The following is a 17,244-nucleotide window of genomic DNA, read 5'->3' as shown; positions in this document are numbered from 1 at the left end:
GTAAAGAAATCAGTGACATTACTAATTGCATTTTCAAGACTAGCTAGCTTTTTTCTTAAAGGGAACCTCTCACGTTGACTGTGTAGTCCTATCTGTGGGCAGCATGTCATAGAGCAGGAGGCGCTGTAATGATTAATCTATATTTTTGCGGGAAGATTCCGTATAACTTGTAATTCATTGAACCTTCTGCTTGTTCTGGGCTTACTAGTCCAGTGGGCGGTCCGTCTCAGTGATTGACAGCCTTCATTGTATGAGTGTGAATATAGAGATAGCTGTTCATAACTGAGTAGGAGTAGACCAAAAGGGGGTTTTACACAGGACGATTATCGGTCAGACGAGCGTTTATAGAACACTCATTGCTGATAATTGCCCTGTGTAAAAAGGGCAGCGATCAGCAGATAAATGCGCAAACGCTCGATCATCTGCTGGTCGTATCGTTTTAATAAAAGTAAAAGATTATTGTTGTCGGCAGCGCATCTCCCTGTGTAAACAAGGAGACTCGCTGCCGACGTGATAATAATGTATGGGAACGACTGATCGGAGTAACGACCGCTCGTCCCCCTCCATAGCTCCGTGGGACATGAGCGTCGATCGACGATATCTCGTTGATCGGCGCTCGCTGCTTCGGCCTAGTGTCGGCAGGTGTAAAAGCCCAGAATGAGCAAACGTTTTAAATGAATAAATTACAAGTTTTACTGAATCATCTCCTTCAAATGTATATATGAATATGCTTCGCTCCCCCTTCTTCATAACTTACTGATTGCAGATTGGACTGCCTTTTCAGCGTGACAAGTTCCCTTTAAATACCCATTATCCAGAATTGTTAAAGCTCTAAAACAACCTCTATCCAAAGCAGAGGCTCACTCTCTGGCACACCCAGTCCGTCCATGTATTAAATAGGTAGCCATAAATTTTAATGACCGCATGTAATGCCACGTTAAGGGTCAGTTCACAAGGAGTTTTTTTTTTTAAGCGGAAACCGCGTCAGAAAACGCGCCAAAAATGCCTCCCATTGATTTCAATGGGAGTCAGAGGCGTTTTTTCCCGCGAGTGGAGAAAACGGCTGGCGGAAAAAAGAAGGGACATGCCCTATCTTCGGGCGTTTACGTCTTTGACCTCTCATTGACCTCAATGGGAGGCAGAGAAAGCGTATTTTGTGGCGTTTTTTTGCCCGCGGCGTTCATCGGCGTGCAGGTAGAGCAATATCTGCCTCAAAATTCCAAACCGAATTTTGAGGCAGATTTTCTGCCTGCAAAAAACTGTGTGAACCCAGCCTAAAGGAGTTGAGCCACTAAGCTAACTGCATATATATTAAGTTTGTATTGTTGCTGCAGTAATGTCCGCTTCATGTTTGGCCCTTTTTTTTTGCACAATACTTACATTGCGGTGTCTTCATCTGCCCCTGACATTTATTTACTTACGTTATGACGGCAGGCAGTTCGTGCATCATGCACGCACTATCCCACAACCCTGTGGTGTGCGACAATCCCTGTAAGTAGGTAGTTCTGGCACTGACCTCTTCGTTCTGCCGCTCAGAGCAGTGCAGGGAACTACCATTTAACTACGGCTTAGTTGCTTCTAATCTGGACAGAACCATTGGCAACGAGCCATATAAACAGCCACAGGGAAGTTAGTGAGTGAATATAAACAAAAACAGTAGAAAATGTAAAATACATATATATAAAAAAAAAAAGCACTGTCCATTAACTCTTGATACATTGGAAAACGATTATAGGTTATGGGACAACCCCTTTTAAACCCATTCGTGATTACCAATATGTCTTTTCATGGCAGTCACAATTGGGCCTTAGGCAGGGCCGTCACCTTTTCCTGACAGCCTAGTCGAAGTCCTGCACAGTTGTCCCGTGTGGGCTGGAACGGGTGCCTGGTTGTCAGAGCAGGAGGCTGGCTTTCAAACAGTTACTTTGATCCAGGCCGTATAACACCTTAGGTGCCGTGGTCAATAACGACCACGGCATCTATGTGGTATCAAAGGAAGGTTGTTTTCCTTTGTCATTCATCGGCAGCTGCAAATTCTATAGCGGGTTGACGTGGCAGCCAGGGGCCTACCTAAGGCCCCCAGGTCTGCCATGGCTGTATTTTACACAGGAAATAATGCTCTGGTATACAAAGTATACCAAAGCATTATATAAGCAATCAGAAGATTGAATTGTGAAGTCCCCTCGTGAAACTAAACAAATTATTTTTTTTCCATACTTTCCATAAAGTGCTTTTATTTTGTAAAAGTAAAAAAAAACCAAAACATATATATGGTACTACTGCGGTCGTAATGACCAAAGCCATAAAGTTAGCATGCTATTTAAACCGGAAAATGCATTAAAAAAAAAAGCGCAACAAACTGCTGAATTGTTTTGGTTTTTTTTCCACCTCCCCTCCACCGCAAAACATTCCCCCAATAAGACGTAAAAATTAATAAAGTCCCATGTACCCCAAAATGATACCAATGAAAACTACATCTCATTTAGCAAAAAACAAGCCCTCATGTGGCTACATCGACTGACAAATAAGTTGCTTGCGGCCACTTGAAAACAAAATGTTTTAGTTTAAAACTGTTTTTATAGTGCAAAAATATCTACATATTTGTTATTGCCGTAATCCTATCAATCATAGAGTACAGGTAATATATTATTTACGTTGCAAGGTAAATGGTGTAAATTTGAAAAAACTATGGCAGGATTGATGTGGTTTCCCCCGCCCCCCACCCAAAAGACTTGCCTCCACCTTTTTGGGCATGTGTGCGGCATTTTTCACCTATGGCCATTGAGCACCGCAAAAACGCAGTGAAATACACTTTCTCTGCCTTCCATTGATGTCAATTGGAGGTCAGAGACGTAAACGCCCGAAGATAGGACATTCCGCTTCTTTTTCGAGAAAAAAAAACTCCTCCGCCTCCCATTGAAATCAATGGGAGCTGTTTTTGGCGTGTTTTCGGAAGCGGTTTCCGCATCAAAACGTGTCTAAAAACTCTGTGTGAACTGACCCTTAGTGAAAAAGGCTTTTAATGCAGGACTGTGCACTATAATTGTTTTTCTAAATCACTTGTATTACCTGTCCTGCCTCTGTGTAAAGTCTGTGCTGCCCGCTGCTCTTCAGTGGGGGACAGAGCGGCCTGCTCGTCTCCATGGCTCACGTGTGCAGAACGGCCTATTGCAGTAACTCATTCAGGATATGGGAGCCATGGAGACGAGCAGCAGGCTATCATTTGTTTGGAATTAATAAATGTATATCTTCATTAGATTTTCAGATTTGACATCTTTTTATTTACTGTGCTTGTTGATTACTCCTCAGCAGTGTTCCTTTTCATTTTATTGCAGATGAACATGAGGCAGATGAGAAGAAGGGCAAATTGTATAAGCCTTCCTCACGCTTTTCTGAGCCTAAACCCCAGCAAGTACCTGTTGAGCGATCACCCCCTCCGATTTTACTCCTGGATCCTAAGAAACCAGTAAGAGAAAGTCAGGCTAGTACCAAATGCTGTGCCTCTTTGAGGTAAACTAAATTGATTATGCTGTGTTCACATTTTACGTTCCCGGTTCTACTGTTATGCTCAGTCATAAGAGTGGAACGAGAATACTGGAAGCACTGGATCTGTCGCGTGATAGAAACCAACGGAACAGAGCGAATTCATTGGTTCTGTTGGGTTTCCGTCATTTTGTCGGACAAAATAGCACAGCATGCTGCGCTAATTTGTCTGACGAAAATGAACAATCTGCAACGAAGTCCTCGAATGGAGCCTATGACGCAGATGTGAACAGGACCTTGTTTTTCTTTCAAATAAAGTGTGCTAAATCTTCTTGTTGCTTGAGAGTAAGCCACAAATTGGCTCCATCTAACTTTAATAATGCTATTGTGCATCCAAATTCATATTAGCGTTTCAGCCACAGACACCTGGCGAGGGTTTTCCATGAAAATCAACAGCAGATTTGCCTATTGCAAATCCCGACTGTGTGAAAAATGCTTTTAGAGTGCTAGCTTTTGGCCTAGTGTGTATTAAAAAATGTGATCTGCAAAATGATTACACTACTGGGAAATGCTGAAGTTACCATATGGAGAACAAAAAATAAGTTTTATATTGGGTGCAGTATTCAGTAATCTAATCTCTTGCTTTACTTGGGGGTACCTCAGTTGTTCTCCTTACTGCCTGCCTTACAAAAAAGTGATGTAAGCCCCACTCCATGTCACTTTAAAGAGGCTCTGTCACCAGATTTTGCAACCCCTATCTACTATTGCAGCAGATCGGCGCTGCAATGTAGATTACAGTAACGTTTTTCTTTTTAAAAAAACGAGCATTTTTGGCCAAGTTATGACCATATTTGTAGTTATGCAAATGAGGCTTGCAAAAGTCCAACTGGGCGTGTATTATGTGCGTACATCGGGGCGTTTTTAATACTTTTACTAGCTGGGCGTTCTGACGAGAAGTATCATCCAGTTCTCTTCAGAACGCCCAGCTTCTGCCAGATCACGCTGTGACGTCACTCACAGGTCCTGCATCGTGTCAGACGAGCGAGGACACATCGGCACCAGAGGCTACAGTTGATTCTGCATCAGCGTTTGCAGGTAAGTAGCTACATCGACTTACCTGCTAACGCCGATGCTGCTGCAGAATCAACTGAAGCCTCTGGTGCCGATGTGTCCGACACGATGCAGGACCTGTGAGTGACATCACAGATCTGCACTGTCAGAAGCTGGGCGTTCTGAAGAGAAGTGGATGATACTTCTCGTCAGAGCGCCCAGCTAGTAAAAGTATTAAAAACGCCCCGATGTACGCACATAATACACGCCCACTTGGACTTTTACTTTTAAACACACCCACTTGGACTTTTGCAAGCCACATTTGCATAACTACAAAAATGGTCATAACTTGGCCAAAAATGCTCGTTATTTAAAAATAAAACCGTTACTGTAATCTACATTGCAGCGCCTATCTGCTGCAATAGCAGATAGGGGTTGCAAAATCTGGTGACAGAGCCTCTTTAAGAGCCAACAGAGGGAGACTGCTGCTAGTCTTCGCATTGAGATTCCCTGGTAAGTAAAAGTGAAGGTTAACCTTTGATGACCTTTGTATATTCGGCTACAGCAGGGCTAGGTGACCTTTTTTGTATGGCGTGCCTATTAGATAAAAAATAAAAACAATGGGCAACGCAAACATGAGTCATATAAGACAAACTGTTACCACGTATGTGACCTAAATCAATTCAGTTAATTAAACTTGCATTTCAGTGCCTTGTCCCTGGCTTTCTGTGCAAAGATGATCCTTGTGGGAGGAGGGAGGGTGCACATAGTCTCCGGCTACTGAACACTAGCTTGGGGGCTACACACAGGAGAGATAGTGACTACTCAACTCCAGCTTGGGGGGAGGCAGGTAGTAGAGAACGCAGCTACTGAATAACTGATTGATTTGGAGGGTGCACGTAGGGAAGACCGTGGCTACTGAACACCAGCTTGTGGGGGAGCCACACATTTGGAGAGACCATGGCTACTGAACACCACCTGTTCGGAAGGTGGCAGGGCACATAGAGACCATGGCCACTGAACCGTTTGAGAGGGGGGGGGGGTGCACACAGTAGAGAGAGCGACTACTGAACAAAGATTGGGGGGCTCATAGGAGAGCGCACGGCTACTGAATACCAGATTCGGGAGTGTGTATATGTGAAAACCGCTGCTACTAAACACCAGCTTGGGGGGGGGGGGGGGGGTGTACATAGGGGAGAGAGCTTGTAACTTTTTCATTGACAGAGGGGTTACTGAACTCCGTCCCTGCGGTGCTGATTACCAGGGGAGAGCAGCGATTCATTATGCGATTGGCTACGCTGAACACCAGGAGAGTGAGCAGTTCTGCATTGTGTGCTTGCTGAATGATAAGCAGCAACAAAGACAATGTAGCTACGCTCTCTATCCCTGCGTTCATCTCCGCCAAGCATACATTGACTGGACACAGAGAGAGGGAAGTGTGCCAGCAAACCATGCCCCACGTGCAGTCTGTGGCACCGGTACCATAGGTTGCTGACCTCTGAATATCTTAGTCATGGAAAATGAAATGTTTTTTCTTCACCAGGACACATACACGCTCGACATATGCCAAAAGAGTGAATGGGGACCTATGGATACATTTCATGTATTTCTGTCGGGAGCTTTTTCAGCGCACATATCGAGGGTTATTTTATTTTTTTTTTTGACCATCAGAAACAAGTGGAATAAATCGGTAATGTTTATAACCTCCATTAGCAACAATAACTTCATCAGTTTCAGTCTCTCCCATAGTTGTGGAGAAACGCTTTAAAATAATGTTTCAGTTCATTGATAGATTTTTTGAGAACTCTCTTAACCCCTTCCTGACATTTGATGTATACCTACATCATAGCCGGGTAGGGGAAGTATGGAGCGTGCTCACGGGCTAAAAAAAAAAGTGTGTGTGTGTAAAAAAAAAATATGACCAAAAAAAAAACTAAACACGTTTTTTTTTGGTCACCTCATCTCCCACAATAAATGGAATAAAAAGTGATAAATACCTTGCATGTCCCTTTAAATTAAACCATTAAAAACGACAGCTTATCCCTCAAAAAATATGCCCTCATGCCGCTTAATCGACGTAAAAATAAAAAAAGTTATGGCTCTCAGAATTTGGCGTTTATGCATACAAATCTGATTCTCAGAATTTGGCGACACAAAATGTTGTTTTTCACAGTAAGTTTTTCCCTTGTAAAATCTAGAACAAGCTCTATAAATTTGCTATCGGCGTAATCCTATTGACCTGTAGAGTAAAGTTAACCATTAGTTTTAAATTGCGCAAAAGTGTATTCTGTAAAAAGGAAGCGCAAAAACAATGGAGGAATGTTTATTTTATTTTATTTTTTCCATTTTCTACAAATACGTGTTTTTTTTTTTTGCTTTTTTTTTCCCCCGTTTCCAAGTACATTATATGGTACAATAAATGGTGTCATGAAAAAATACAACTCGTCCTGCAAATATCAAGCCCTCATAGGACTATATAGACGGAAAAATAAAAAGTTATTGCTTTTGGAAGTTGGGGAGGAAAAAATGAAATTGAAAAAACGACTGTGGCAGGAAGGGGTTAAGATTGTTCAGCAGTCTATCAATGGGGTTGAGATCTGGACTTCTGGGCCCCCTGCACACGAAGTGGATTTGTTGTGGATTTTCCATCCAGTTTTGCGGGTGTAAAATCCACAGCGGGAAACTGTTGCAAGCAAGTGGACGAGATTTAAAAAATCTCATCCACCTGATGCTGAACATTTTAGTGGAAATTTAGAGCATGCTGCAGATTTTCAAATCTACAGTATGATCATTCTGTTTTCACGGTGTATCTCACCCTTTTTCAATGTAGAAATGTGCAGATTTTGCCCTTTAAGCCCTGTTTACACAGTGCAGAGTTGCTGTAGATTTTGCATGTTTTCTTTTTTATTTTATTTTTTTAAAGCCAAAATCAGTGTGTGTGTGTGTGTGTGTGTGTGTGTGTGTGTGTGTGTGTGTGTGTGTTAAAAATTTGGTATCTGCATTAAAAATTTGGTATCTGCATAATCGTATTGACCCACAGAATAAAATTAACACGTCATTGCAACAAAACCCAATAAATAATAGATTAATTGCATCGTTTTTTTTTAAGTTTCCCAGTACATTATATGGTACTTTTAAATGGTGACATTACAAATGTCAACTCGTCCCACAAAAAAAAAAAAAAATCTCCCACATCTATATCCATGGAAAAATAAAATACTTCTAGCCTTTGGAAGATGGGGAGGATAGAACAAATGAAAAATAACTGCGGTGCCAAGAGGTTAAATCACCACAAACCCTTCATACCAACTGTCAAGGGTGGTGGAGAGGGAAGTTCGGTGATTGTTTTGCAGCCACGAGACCTGGGAACTTGCATTTATTGAGTCAACAATGATCTCCTCTTTATACCAGAGTATTCCAAATGTGAGGACATCTCTCCAACGTGGCGCTGCGCATGATGACAAAACATCTCCACCTTGGTCTCATAAGTTCAAAGTACAGTGTTCCATAACTTTTGCGGTTTATTCAGATGCAATCTTGCAAACCTAAGTCGTGCAGCTATATTTTGTTTTGGAGAGAAGGCTTTTTCCTAGCCGCCGTTTCATGAAAACCATACTTGTTAAGACGTTTTCTATTTGTGCTGTCCTGATGGCTCTACGTTTGTAAATAATCCTCACTGTAAGGCCTTATTTACACGAGCGTTGCGCACCTCGGACTTGAAAATCGTCAGTTTTTCACGGCCTTGGTGCATCCGTGCTCGGCGCTGCGGGACGCGATGTCTCGCATCCCCCATAGATGAGTCTATGGAGTGATGCGTGAAAAGATAGGACATGTCCTATTTTCCCACAGTTTTTTTTTTTTCCTATAATAAGTCTCTTTATCATAGGGAAAAAATGAAAACTTTAAACAGTACACATATTTGGTATCGCCGCGTTCGTAACGACCCAATCTATAAAACTATTATGTTTTTCCCGCACGGTGAACGCAGCATAAAAACCAAACTAAAAATAATGCCAGAATCGCTATTTTTTTTGGTCACCACCCCTCCGAAAATATAGAATAAAAAGTGATCAAAAAGTCACATGTACCCCAAAATAGTACCAATAAAAACTACAACCCGTCCCGCAGAAAACAAGCCCTTACACAGCTTTTTTGACTGAAAAATAATAAAGTTACGGCTCTCAGAATATGGTGACACAATTATTTTATAAAGAAGTGATTTTATTGTGCAAACGCTGCAAAACAAAACTATACACATGGTATCTCCGTAATCGTACCGACCCGCAGAATAAAGTAAAATTGTCATTTTATATAGCACGGTGAACTCCGTAAGAAATAAAGAATTTAAAACGCCAAAATCACTTTTTTTGGTCACCAAAGCTCTAAATAAAATGTGATCGAAAACTTGTATGTACCAAAAAATGGTACCAATAAAAACTACAGCCCATCCCGCCAAAAATAAGCCCTCACACCGCTCAATCGACCAAAAGATAAGTTATGGCTCTCAATGTTAAAAAAATAAATAAAAAAAAAATGTTTTGTATCAACACAAATAGTTTTTTCTTTGTAAAAATAGTAAAATAGAAAAAAAATATATACATTTGGTATCACCGTAATTGTATTGACCCGCAGAATAAAGTTAAGTTGTCGTTTTTACCGCACGGCTGAAGTGGTAAAAACTAAACCCAAAAAGCAATGGAGGCAACAGTTTTTCCAATTTCACCACGCAAAGAATTTTCGGTTTCGCAGTACATTATATGGTACTTTAAATGGTGTCAATAGAAACTACAGCTCCTCCCGCAAAAAAATAAGCCCTCACACCGCTCTATTCATGGAAAAATAAAAAATTTATGGCGTTTGGAAGGCGTGGAGTGAAAAACTAAAATAGAAAAGCAAAAAAGGATTAGTCCTGCAAAGGTTAATTAATTTCTATTAAGAAAAATTATTACCACATGTGGGGTATTGTCATACTCGGGAGAGATTGCGTTACAAATTTAGAGCAACTTTTTCTCATTTATCCCTTGTGAAAATGAAAAAATTCAACATTTTAGTGGACCAAAATGTTTTTTCATTTTCACGGCCTAATTCTACTAAATGCTGCAAAAAACCTGTGTGGTATAAATGCTTACTATACCCCTAGAAAAATTCCTTGAGGGGTGTAGTTTCCCAAATGGTGTCACTTTTGTGGTGTTTCCACTGTTTTCTTCCCTCCAGGGCGTTGCAATCGCGACATGGCACTGAAAACCAATCCAGCAAAATCTGCGCTCCAAAATCCAAATGGCGCTCCTTCTCTTCTGAGCCCTGCTGTATCTAAACATCAGTTTATTACCACATATGGGGTATTTCTGTAATTGGGAGAAGATGCTTTACAAATGTTGGGGTGCATTTTCTTCTTTATTCCTTGTAAATATTACAAATTTCTATGTTTTTTCAGAAAAAAAGTAGATTCTCATTTTCACAGACCTGTGGGGTCAAAGTGCTAATTATACACCTAGATAAATTCCTTGAGGGGTCTAGTTTCCAAAATTAGGTCACTTTTGGGGAGTATCCACTGTTTTGGCAACACAAGACCTCTTCAAACCCGACATAGCGCCTAAAAAAAATATAATCTAAAAATAAGCAGGCACCAAAATCCTGTAGGTGCTCTTTTACTTCTGAGGCCGGTGTTTCGGTCCATTAGCACACTAGGGCCACATGTGGAATATTCCTAAAAACTCCAGGACCTGGGCAATAAATATTGAGTTGCGTTTCTCTGATAAAACCTTCTGTGTTACAGATTTTTTTTTATTACAAATGAAATGAATTTCAGCAAAAAAAATAAATTTGTAAATTCCCCCTCTTCCCTGTTTTGCATACATTGAGGGGTGCAGTTTTTAAAATGGGGTGATTTATTGGGGAATTCTAATATATAAGGCCCTCAAAACCACTTCAGAACTAAACTGGTACCTGTAAAAATAGCCTTTTGAAATTTTCTTGAAAATGTGAGAAATTCCTGCTAAAGTTCTAAGCCTTCTAACATCCTAGAAAAATAAAAGGACGTTCAAAAATGATGCAAATATAAAGTACACATATGGGGAATGGTAACTAGTGACTATTTTGTGTGGTAAAAGCAGATACATTTAAATTTAGAAAAATGCCTATTTTCTCAAATTTTGGTGTTTTTCACGAATAAATATGGAATTTATCAACCAAATTTTTCCACCATCATAAAGTACAATATGTCACTAGGAAACAATCTCAGAATCGCTTGGATAGGTAAAAGCATTCCCAAGTTATTACCACATAAAGTAACACATGTCAGATTTGAAAAAATCGGCTGTGCCACAAGGCCAAAACAGGCTGTGTCTTAAAGGGGTTAAAGGGAACTTGTCATCCCGAGTTTGCCTAGTACTTTCGTAGGTCATATTAAAACATGTACACGTACCTTTTGTAGTCCTTCCTAGTATCGTCATTGCCAAAATAAAGAACTTTCAGCCTGCAAGTGCTCAGATGGTGGTCCCAAGCACAGTAAGTGTTCCTGGTCTTGCTTTGTGAAGTCTTTCTAACTCCTCCCCCTTTCAGGGAAGCGGACCATGATGTCCACATAGCCTGGTACCATCAATCATGAGCAAGGGGGAGGAGTTGGGCTGGCTTACACAGCGAGACTAGGAGCACTTGCTGGGCTTGTGACCACCCTCTGAGCACTTGCAGGCTAATTTGCATAATACAATAAAGTTCTTTATCTCGTCAATGAAGATTCTAGGAAAGGATACAAAGGTATATGGGTATATGTTTTTAAGTAACCTACCTAGTGCTGGGCAAAATCGTGATTTAACAAGAAATTTCCATGCCGATTTTATGTTACTATTTGGAGGAATCGCTCAGAATTCCCAGTATCTAGCGATTTAAGAGAACAAATGGCTAGAAACTTGCTTGACTGTAGCGATTTTTGAAGACTGGTGTATTTATTTTTTCCCTCCTGGTTTCTGAGTGTTAATTTAAGATTTGGAAAAAATTACTACATATTTTGAAATCTGAGTATTTCATTTGTTTTTTTTTATTTAGTTTGGTCAGGACCACACAATTGTTAATTAAGTAAAAACATAGAATTGATAGTTTTACTTTTTTCTTTTTACCATGTCTGTATATTTGGGAACTGCCCATACAGCAATTCTCTAATGTATGCCCAGTACCCAAATCACACCCTCTTGACAAATAAGGAAGAGGAGGAATAGGAAAGTCAAATGCTCTGTGACTTCCTCTCTCCCCAATGACTTAACAGAATACAGGTGCCTTCAATGTTCGCTGATTTGCTTTATCTATTGTGAGATTTATCTTACAGGTATACATTATGTAAATTATTGTAGAAGTGAAGATTTACCCAAGAATCCCTCAAATTTAGAATTTTATTTTCTTTCCCTTCCAACACTAGACTATCAAGCAATTTAACTAGGTGCCTGGATTGACTTTGTATCTTTTTAAAGTTTCATGATTGTTTACATCAAATAGACTTCTTTGTTTTCTTTTTTGTTTTTCCCAACATAGAGGATGCATTGAGTTTGCCCAATGCTCATTCAAGTGCTGATCATTTGAGTGGACAAGGTCCTAATGGTTTATTAAAGATGTTTTCTTTTTTTTTTTATAGCCTTTGAAGAAAGGAGAAAAGGAGAAGAAGAAAAGTAATCTAGAGCTTTTCAAAGAAGAACTAAAGCAGTAAGTAAATTTTTTTTTCTTCTATATAGCCGAAGTCTTTTAATGCGGCTGCTGATAGACCAGCACAGAACTGCAATATAATGTGAAACGTCACAACCAGAAGCAGAAGACTGAGCAGAGTCAACTAATTACAAAATTCCCCTTTGCTGTGCTATAGTTGCAAATTTCGTATCAAATAGGTTTTCCGGGGTGAAAATAATTTTTCACTTAACCCTAAATTTAAAGTAATAAACTGGTTACTCCTCCATAGGCAGCTTATTTTCTGTTGCTCTGCCACTGTTTTGGTCCCCTGCTGCCTCTCAGCTTGGTCACTTGATGTTTCGTCCCTTTGGATGCTGCAGGGGACCAGAACAGCTGCGGCAAGGGAAAGGTGAGGAATGAAGTTTATTATTTTAGCGTTTTGGACTCCTTCTTATCCCAGGTAAGCCCCTTGAAAATTTTGTCGTGGGCCTGGCCCCTTCTTAAAGGGATATTTTCAAAATGTTTAGGTTTATTGTTCCTTTAAGTGTTTGAACATGTATAATAAATGGCCGATGGCTACAATGTTGAGTATTTGTAGGTCTACAGTGTTTTTTTGCAGTGTTTTTATTGGTACCTGTATTTTGTTTATCCCTTTTAGGATTCAGGAAGAAAGGGATGAACGGCACAAAACAAAAGGCAGAGCGAGCAGATTTGAACCTCCACAAACAGATGGTGAAGCACAGAGACGGCCATGTAAGAAATCATTTTTTCTAAGTCTTTTTCCAAGTTATTTGACCCAATTATACTCCAAAAATATTCCCAAAACAAAATTTACTTTGTATACGAAAATGAATCCAAAATCTGAATTGCATATGACAATATTAGCCTTTCACTGGTAAATTAGATATGCCATTGGAAGACTATGGTGTATGACTTAGATGTTGAAATCAAGGATGAGAGAGAGTTGAGCTCTGTATCTCTTCACCTTCCATCTACTTATTAATCTCAATGTAGTGTTAAAGGGGATGGCCACTTTATAGTAATGGGTGGTAAAAGCATAAAATATACTTATCAAAGGTTATTTTCTGTCCTTTGCAATCTCCCCACATCGATAGCCTCTTTCCCCCTATGTAAACAATGGGGACCCACAGCCTCTTCGCCCTTGTGATGTAACATGCTTACAGAAAAGATGTGTCTGCAGAGCAGTGGCAGGAAAATGTAAATGCATGTTATAGTTCAGTTTCCAAATTTTCTCTGGAGGTTATCCAGTTCTGTAGTATTTGCTGTATGTGTAATGTTAAATTAAAATGATTGCTGCATAAACTCTAACTTTTGTATTTTTATGTTTCAACAGTGGATCCTCAGTCGAGAAGAAACAGAGCCTCTGGTGGTAACCTGTTCGGTATTTTTAACTATTATCTATCAAATTTTATAGATTTCTTCATGTTAATTTAACTTTTTTTCCTTTCTCGCTCAGCTCTTGATGACTATGCCCCGGGATCACATGATGTTGGGGATCCAAGTACAACTAATCTATATCTAGGAAACATTAACCCTCAGGTGACACCAATGTATTTTAAGAATGCTTTTATTGTGTGTTTTTTTTTTTTTTTTTCTTTTTGAAGTGTTTTTTTTTTTATATACTTTACTACACATTTTGTGAATCGTATCCTGATCATTTACTTTAGTAAATATTCATACAACTCACGTTTCCTGACAGTTTGCAGTTCCCGCCTTATTATGCCATTTTAGCATTTGTTTCACACTGGTTTCTCTACCATGAAGTCCATCTGGAACTAAAAACTATTTCAAAGATGGCACTACTCAAACCTGCACCCTCTTCCCCATTTAAGGGATTTCATATAAGGGATGTTTTCATGTTAGGAATAGGTTTGTCATTTCAGTCCATGCGTCTGTAGCTCACTTGGTTATTTTCCATATCATATAGTGTATTGAGTGCCAAATTGCTTGGTCATCAGGGCCCAGAATGCAAGCAGGGGGAAGGGGTTAATAAAGCTTACCGTTATAAAAAAGACACCAAACAAAAATATAATAATTCCTGTTTGTTTTTCAATAAGCAGTAAAAATAAATTTAAACGCGCACACTCACAGCGTCTTGTGAAAGCGTTCACCCTCCTGGTGTTTTTACTGTTTTGTTGCATTACAACTTTAATTTAAAATGGATTTTTAATTTGATTTTATGTAATGGATCTGACAAAATGTGGTTCAGCCATGATTTGTGGCAAAACTCTATGGGTATGCCATAGTTGCGGCAACAAAACACATTTTGAACGCGACGTGAGACTAGCCTAAATGATGTCTGGTAAAACCAAATAACTTCAGAATTCACATAATTTGTGTGCAATCAAGGGTTTACATGATCGGTCACTAGATACATCTTTTCTGAAAGGCCCCGGAGTCTGCATCAGCACCAAGCAAGCAATATGAAGACCTAGGTGCTCTCCAAACACATCCGAGACAAAAATGTGGAGAAGTCTAGATCAGGGTTGGGTTATAAAAAAAAAAAACCCGCAAACTTTTGTAGATCTCACAGAACACCATTGGATCCATTATAACAAAATGGAAAGAATATGGCACAACTACAAACCAAACAAGAGGAGACCACCAATTAAAACTCCCAGGCTGGACAAGGAGGGGATTAAAGGCTACTTTATTAGTTTTTATTTAAAATAATTTTTACTTTGAGACACAGCTGTTTTGTATTCTCTGTACAGAGCAGCTCTATCGTTCACTACGGCCTGAATCCGTCACATCACCCCAAGCAGTAAATACAGGGAATTCTGGAGGGAAACCTGTCTCCATCTACCAGAGATTTGAAGCTGAGACGGAGGTTCACCTTCCAGCAGAACAATGACCCTAAACATGCTGATAAAGCTAGACTGGAGGGGTTTAAGGGGAAATATTTAAATGTCTTGGAATGGCCTAGTTAAAGCCCAGACCTCAATCCAATTGAGAATCTGTGGCCACGCTTGAAGACGGCTGTATACCGATGCAGCCCATCTAACTTGAAGGCGTTGCAGTGTAATATTTTGCACCTTCAAGATGGTAGGCATGTTGTACAAATCAAATAGTAGAAATCCCTCCCTAAAAATCCATTTTAAGGACTTATCCCCACACAACGGAATTGCTGCAGAAAACTTCTGCAGCAATTCCGTTGAAAAACGCAGACGTTCCACTGCGGCAAAAAAACGCACCATTTCCTGCGGTTTTCACGGTGCGTTTTTCACAATGTTAGGTGGAGACATCTCTTCCTGAAGAAGCGCAGCGATTCGGGCCTCTTTCCGCAGCAGGAATGGACGTGCTGCGGTCCGAAAAATATGCACCGCAGGTCAATTTCTGCTCAGTATTTTTACGCAGCATGTGGATGGGTGAGATTTGTTAAATCTCATCCACAATGCTTGCACTGTATGTTGCTGCGTGTTTTCTGTCAAATTCTGGCCAGAAAAAACGTGGCAATTCTGCAGCGTGTGGACGAGCTGTAAGGGTCCGTTCACACACTTTTTTGGCACTCATTTTAAAGTGGACGCTGCCAAAGAACAACCAATATCGCCCCTTATTGGTTTTAATCGGAGGCATTATAACAAAATATACCTTCAACATACCTGATCCTGTGTTCCCATGGACGATAAGCCGCTGTTAGAGGCCGAGCGTGCTTGTTTACGAGTCAGAAATAGCTGTCAGTCGACTGGCATTTCGTGTCTACGGTGAGCCTAAGGCCAAAATTAGTTTGGTCCTTAAGGCCCTGTTCACAGAGTTTTTTGCAGGCAGAAAATTCTGCCTCAAAATTCCGTTTGGATTTTTGATCTGCCTGCACGCCGTTTGTCGCGGTTTTCTCCGCAAAATACGCTTTCTCTGCCTCCCATTGATGTCAATGGGAGGTCAGAGACTTAAACGCCCGAAGATAGGGCATGTCTCAATGGGAGACATTTTCAGACGTTTTCTGGCGCGTTTTTCGACGCGGTTTCCGCGTCAAGCATTTAAAAAAAACTTTGTGTGAACATTGCTTAAGGTGTTACTACGAATTTTGAGTCTCTATTTCATACTATCCCCATTTCGCAGTGTATTTATTTTTATGTGTATAAACTGGTATACGCAGAAATACATTTTAATCATAAAGCTGCTCATAATGCATTTTATGTGGCGAGCTTTAAATAGCTGCTTACAGGGCTCCACTGCTGGCACCCCAGGCAATCAGCCGTAATCTATGGGGGAGCCTGGCAGCAAGTGGTTTCCCTGTGCCACTATGGGGGAAGTTACACAGTTCTCATTGAAATGAATGGGCTCTCTTTTGCATACATGGTTTTGCTCTCCAGAGAAGATACATGCTCTTTGCAGCTGCTCCCCACTCTTACTAATACATGTGAGGTCCTTCAATTAAAAACAATCCTTTACTCCCTCGTATGTCAGAGGGTCTTCTAGACTAGACAAGCTTTTTCATTATTGTTGTATGATGGATCTGTGTGTGAACAGACTTTCAATTTGCTCAGTTAATACATATAAACTGGGGTTTGCAAAACCGGCAACTGACCCTGTTTTGCTTAAGATTCTAGAATTAACAAAAATGTATATATTTAATTACCTATCCAGATGAATGAAGAAATGCTATGCCAGGAATTCGGGAGGTTTGGCCCATTGGCTAGTGTTAAAATCATGTGGCCACGAACAGATGAGGAGAGAGCACGAGAAAGGAACTGCGGATTTGTTGCTTTCATGAACAGACGAGATGCTGAAAGAGCGCTGAAAAACTTGAACGGTAACATTTGTTGTATATTGAAATTTGTCAATGCCAATTCCACATTTGTAACCTAGCGCCACGTATCACCTTCACTTTGTATATAATCGCCTTGAGAACAGCTTCTATTTAGTGAATATATTCTATAGTGTATGCGAGTGTCCCTTTTCTAAAATGGAGCGTTCACCGCATTTTGGTGTTTGGACAACTGCAGACTACGTACACTGGCAATGTAATGTCTAGTCGGAGGCTTATAAGTAGGCTATGGCAACTTCATAAAAACGTCTTGGAAATGGTATTCTATT

At 40.2% G+C, this 17,244-nt stretch overlaps 1 protein-coding gene across 6 annotated transcripts in view; it reads left to right on the top strand.

Annotated features, from left to right (window-relative positions):
* U2SURP (U2 snRNP associated SURP domain containing) overlaps window positions 1–17,244 on the top strand; it is a 93,882-nt gene that overhangs the window by 29,610 nt on the left and 47,028 nt on the right. Inside the window, exons 4-9 of one of the 6 annotated variants that reach the window (XM_075861464.1) lie at window positions 3,336–3,481; window positions 12,158–12,225; window positions 12,845–12,939; window positions 13,541–13,573; window positions 13,664–13,746; window positions 16,795–16,960. In XM_075861464.1, the coding sequence (XP_075717579.1) occupies window positions 3,336–3,481; window positions 12,158–12,225; window positions 12,845–12,939; window positions 13,541–13,573; window positions 13,664–13,746; window positions 16,795–16,960 (591 nt within the window). Of the gene's footprint in view, window positions 1–3,335; window positions 3,482–12,157; window positions 12,226–12,844; window positions 12,940–13,540; window positions 13,589–13,663; window positions 13,747–16,794; window positions 16,961–17,244 lie in introns of all 6 variants that reach the window. The other 5 variants (XM_075861461.1, XM_075861466.1, XM_075861463.1 and 2 more) reach the window with 5 other exon arrangements.

Source organism: Rhinoderma darwinii, chromosome 4 (genome assembly GCF_050947455.1).
Source record: "Rhinoderma darwinii isolate aRhiDar2 chromosome 4, aRhiDar2.hap1, whole genome shotgun sequence".
In the NCBI taxonomy this organism is placed as follows: domain Eukaryota; kingdom Metazoa; phylum Chordata; class Amphibia; order Anura; family Rhinodermatidae; genus Rhinoderma; species Rhinoderma darwinii.
The sequence above is the reverse complement of the archived record's forward strand: the minus strand, read 5'-3'. Positions and strand labels throughout refer to the sequence as shown.